Source organism: Geospiza fortis, unplaced genomic scaffold (genome assembly GCF_000277835.1).
Source record: "Geospiza fortis unplaced genomic scaffold, GeoFor_1.0 scaffold148, whole genome shotgun sequence".
NCBI classification, from domain to species: Eukaryota; Metazoa; Chordata; class Aves; order Passeriformes; family Thraupidae; genus Geospiza; species Geospiza fortis.
The window spans coordinates 97,837-103,105 of NW_005054655.1; the positions used below are offsets into that span (position 1 = coordinate 97,837).

The 5,269-nt window shown below is 53.1% G+C and overlaps 1 protein-coding gene across 1 annotated transcript; it reads right to left on the reverse strand.

Annotated features, from left to right (window-relative positions):
- Window positions 1–2,153: 2,153 nt before the first annotated feature.
- On the reverse strand, window positions 2,154–3,107 carry LOC102038534 (splicing factor YJU2-like). The gene has a single exon (XM_005430585.1). The coding sequence runs from the start codon at window positions 3,105–3,107 to the stop codon at window positions 2,154–2,156; it is 954 nt and encodes a 317-aa protein (XP_005430642.1).
- Window positions 3,108–5,269: the final 2,162 nt, after the last annotated feature.

The window sequence follows — 5,269 nt, forward strand, 5'->3', positions numbered from 1 at the left end:
TGATCCTCTCAGTTTTTACTGAGTAGAAAAGGGGAAGGAAAAGAGAAGGGGATAACAGTGCAACAAACTAGAGAGGGGTAGCAGTAAAACCATCCAAAGAGGGGTAACAGTGCAAAATAATGAGCAAATGAAACTCAACAGAGAGTCTTTCAGAGCAGTGCAGAGTCAACTTCTGTGACAAACATCTGTGTTTACATTCCTTTTCCTTCTCCTCCACACCACCTGAGCTTGATCCCTTTGCAGTCTCTGAGGTTCAGGGGGAGTGTCTCTGGGTGCTGCATTTGGCAGTTTGATGTACAGCTTGACATTCCTGCCTGGAATCCGCCTTGGGCCAGATCCTGTAGACATGCAAGCACAGCCTCTGCCCTAAGTAATTAATTTAAATGGGCCCATTATTTGTTTGGACTGGGGGTCTTTGATCAGCACAGGGGGTTTCTCTGTGAGCTGGGATCTGTGCATATTGGAGAGGTGCGTGACAGTGGAAGGGTTTGGCTCCATGAATGAATTTTCAAGAAAATTGATGACATAAAGAGCCTTACATAATCTTTCTACATTCAGTAGTGTTTCAACTCCCCCATGCTGCTGATCAAGGACTCTCTTGAGTGTACAGTGAGCCCTCTCTACAATAGATTGCCCTGTTGGTGAGTGGGGTATGCCATTGGTGTGTTTCACCCCCACATTGACCTGGGAACTGTTTGAAATTTTTGGAGGTGTAAGCAGGACTGTTATGTGTTTGGAGAATGCCTAGGGTGGGAAACGCTAGGAGAAAATGTTGGATGACATCTTTTGTCTTTTCTCCTGCATGGGCTGATGCAAACACTGCCCCAGAGAACGTATCTATGGAATGAAGGCATTAAGGGCCAAAAGCAGCTCAGAGTTCTTGTTATACCATTTTCCTCTAGCCCCCATGGGGAGCCCTACATATTCAATATCTCCCACATTAGTCAGGTGTTGTATTTGTGAATGAGTTTTTGTTTCCCAAAAGGTGCATAATGTGTGACATCTGTTTGCCAAAGCTGTAAACTTTCGAGGCCTCAGGGGTTAACCCTGGCCCTCACAGAGGGCAAAGCAAACTCCTGGCAACTGGGCCAGGAGCCCACGATTGCTCTTGCCCGTTCTTTTATGATTCTGACAAGGGCTGGCACATTTTGGTGAAAAAACTGATGGCTCAATTTAGCCTGATTGAAAATGCGGTCTGCACTGCCATGGCTAAAATATCTGCCCCCCAGTTGCCTTCTGTAGCTGGTCCTGGGAGGTCAGTGTGTGACCTCAGGTGCATAATGTGGTATGGTTGCTCTCAGTGGGAGAGGAGGTGTATGGAATTTGAGAGCAAGCCTTACAAATCTAGATTTGGCACTTCCTTTAGCAAGGGATGTTCTGCTCTCTCAGCTATTCCAGCAACATAGGCCAAATCAGTGACTAAATTTAAGGGTTGTTTGAATTTCTCAAAGGCTCTGACAACGGCTGCTAATTCTGCAATTTGTGGGGATCCTTGAACAATCTGAGCATCAGACTCCCTCTCTTGAGTGTCAGGATTCTTCCACGTCATAACTGACTCGTGGGATCCCCCTGAACCATCAGTAAATACAGTCTATGCCTTTGGAGGAGTTCTACTTTTTAATGAATTTGGGACCAAATTAAAGCAAGCATTAAGCAGTTTATGTTTTGGTAGGTGGAGGAGATTTGGCCTGGGTAGCTGTCCAGAGCGAACTGGAGATGTTCACTGGTTTGGTACAAAGGTTCTAGACTGTTTAATGTCATAAAGTCCTTTTTTTTGTTTGTTTTTGGGGTTTTTTTTGGTTTTTTTTTTTTGTTTTGTTTTGGTTTTTTGGGTTTTTTTTTTTTGTTTTTTTGGTTTTTTGTTTTGTTTTGTTTTTTTGGGGTTTTTTGGGGTTTTTTGGGTTTTTTTCTGCCAGATCCCATTTATTCTAGAGTTGTGGCTGCTGAAGCCCAGCAGGCACAGAACAGCAGGGAGAGGTTTGTCCCCAAGCTCCTGGGGACATCTAGGGGGCTAGTGGTGGCAGGACAGCCCTGTGCCTGCAGTGAGGGGCTGGAGGAGCCCCCCAGTCTGTGCAAAGGTGGGATCTGCTCCGTGTGGGGCTCCAGGAGCAGCAGGGATTGGGGACAGCCCCGTCCCTGCCCTGTCCCCACCCTCAGTCGCTGGTGCTGTCCTCGCTGTCCGAGTAGGCTCCCAGCAAACCCAGTGAGGAGGTGCCTGCTGCTGCTGCTGGAAGGGAGCTGGTGGTGGCCGTGGTGCCTCGGGTCTCCAGCCCCTTATCCAGGGCAGGATCTGCCTTCTCCTTCCTGCAGGCCACCAGCCCAGCCAGCTGGGCCCTGGTGCTGAGCTTGCCCCTGCTGCGCTCCCAGCTCTCCATCCTCGGCCTCTTGCTCTGGGGATCCTCCTGCAGGATGGCCCTGGGTTTTGTTCGGGTTGTGGGATTTGGACAGTGTTTTGCTGGTTCCTCGTCAGAGTCAGAATCCATGAGGAGCCGGCGGTTCTGGGCCTGTTCCAACATGGCCTTCATCTCCTGCTCATCTTCCTCCTGCTCCTTGCGCCTCTGCTCCTCCTCCACCTCCTTGTGCTGCTTCAGCATGTCCTCAAAATCCACGTTGGCCTGGCGCTGGTTGAGCTCCTTCAGCTCCTGCAGGTTCTCCAGGACCTCCATCTCCAGCTTGGAGTCCTTGGTTCTGTTCTCCAGGACCTTCATGGGATTGTTGAGCTCCTCCTCTTCCCTCTCCTTCTGCATCCTCTTCTCCTCCTCCTCCAGGAGCTTCTGTGCCTGGAAGTTCCTGGTGGCGCCGTGCTCCATGGCGTAATCCGTGTTCTGGGGGTCTGTCTTGAAGGTGATCTCAGCCAGGCAGCGCGGGCACCTGATGTAGAAGCGGAAGATGGGCAGCCCCAGGTAGGCCTCGTTCTGCACTGTCTCCTTGCGGGCGTTGAACTTCTTGCCCTTGTAGATGTACTCCCCACACGTCCTGCACCTCATGTTGAAGGGGGCCATGAGCCTCACCACGTACTGCCGGTCCTTCGGGAGCCTCAGCTTGGGGATTTTGGCAGGATCGAAGTCTGGGGGGTAATACTTGTTCAGCACTTTCCGTTCCGACATGGCCGCGGCTCCTCCCGCTCCCCAGAGCTGCCCCCGCGCCGCTCACCCCGCGCTGGGCCCCACTCTGGAGCAGCCTGGGGTGCAGATGGCGTGGAAGCTGCTGCCTGATTCCCAAGAAGGGTCTTGCCTTGGTTTGAAAAGCCAGCTATCTGCTAAGGAAGGCAGGAGCCTCCCCCGAAATGGAAAATGTAAACAGGGGTGGTTCTGCTGGAGCAGGGATCCTGCACAAGGGGGGAGTTTTCCTCTGAAGCTCCAGGGCTGCTGCAGATGGGCCTGGGCTCCTCTGGGAATGCAGGGCAGCAGAAAGCTGCTCCTCTGGGAATGCAGTGGGCAAAGGCTGCTGTGCTGTTCCAAACCTCAGGTTATATCCAGGTAGGAATGCTTGGCTCCTCCCCATCTCCCAACGGGATGATGGACTTTTATCAGTGTGACTCACTGGCCCATCGACAGAAGATAATTAATAATTAATGCCCCATTAACAGGATATTTCCCAGAGCGAGGATTGGTTGTGGGAGAGATAAACTGCTCAATTAACAGAAGATAACTGCCCCACCTCTGACAGATGGGAACAGAACACACAACTAAATCTTTCAATCTAGAACACATCTGTGGAAAAGCTGCTTGGGTCGGAATTCAGGCAAAGCGGTCAAGTCCACACAGCACACTCACCACGGCCAGCTGAGCTCACTGAGGCAAGAAGGGCCTTTTGTAGGATGAATTCCAGCAAGGTTTGTTCCAGCAGGCTGAAGGGAAATCAGGGACAAAAGACCAGCCCATGTGCTCTGGGTCAGCAGGCAGTGCTGAGGGCACAGGGGTGGCACTGTGCCCTTTGTCCTGCCCTACAGGGAAAACAGGGCAGGCACCAGGGATGCCACAGCCAGTGAGGAAACAGGGAAAGGAGAAACCACGAGAATTTGGGACATGTGGGGAAGGAAGCTGGGAGGATCAGTGTTGTGAGGCTCCACGGGGAAGTCTTCTCTTTCAGCCTAGCTGGGGAAATCTCTGTGGTAGATCTTGCCAGGCTGAAGCCTGGAGGTTTCAAAGGATTCCACACCTGATTTACCTCCCTGAACTGGAGCTACTGCGGAAGGGGATAGGAAGGATGTTGTTCCCTCCCTCATGCTGCCAGGATTTTGGCTGGAGAAGGTGGCTGTGCAGGCAGAGGGGCAGTTGGAGTGGGATTTCAACATGAAAGGCATCTTCTCCCTCTTCTCTACCTCCCAAAGTCACTGTGTTCTTTTAAACCCTCCCTGCTCTTCTCTTCACTTGCCCCCATGTAGACCATGCCTTTGAAGAATGGTGCCTTTTGCCACAGGCCAGTAGCAATTTCCTGCCCCAAAAAAGCTCTGCAACCCAGTTCTCCATCCCACACAACCTGCCTGGGGCTGGTTCCTCCTCTGTTTTCCTTCTCACCCAAGCAAAGGGAGTTCATTGTCACCCCGGGACAGCAGAGCCTCCCCACCCCCTGTGCAGGTGCCCTGGCTCCTTCAGGAGTTCTGCACAGCAGCTCAGGAGAGCTGGGGCAGAGATCAGGAGCTGACACAGCAGGCAAGGGCTGGCTGAGTATTCCAAGTTAAAATACAGCGTGAGACAGGCAGAACTGGGTCAGGAGGAAAGGAGCTCTGTCCTGTCCAAGCCTTGGACCCCTGCTCGAGGAGGAGGAGGAGGAGGAAGATGTGTTCCCGGGAAGAACAGCAGCCATGAACCTCCCACTCCTTCCTGCCTCTCCTCTCCTGGGAAATACCTGAGTTTTGCACTGCTCCAGCTGCTCCTGCTGTTTCTGCTCCTCCTCCCTCTGTGTGTCTGGCGTGGGATGGGGGTGTCCAAGGGAAGTGTTTCTCACACTTCAGAAAGTGCCAGGAACCTCTGTGCCTGTAGGGTCAGATCCCGTGCCCTGGCAGCCCGAGCCCTCTCTGGGTGCCCAGCTGTGCCCAGCTGTGCCCAGCCAGGGAGGAGCTGTGGGCGCTGGGAGTGCAGCCCTGGGAGTGCAGCAGGCAATGGGTGCTGGGCAGAGGGAGAGGAATTCCTCAGTGGGCATTCACGGGGGAGCTGCAGGGCCAACATCTCCCACGGGGGCCAGGGCCGCTCTCTGCTCCCAGCCTCACAAACACCCTGCCCTTGGCCCCGTGCCCCTGCAGGGACGGCTCTTGCTGCTCCCCACA

What these genes read in the sequence shown, in the direction of transcription:
- LOC102038534 (XM_005430585.1), bottom strand. Translation starts at nt 3,107, where the DNA reads ATGTCGGAACGGAAAGTGCTGAACAAGTATTACCCCCCAGACTTCGAT.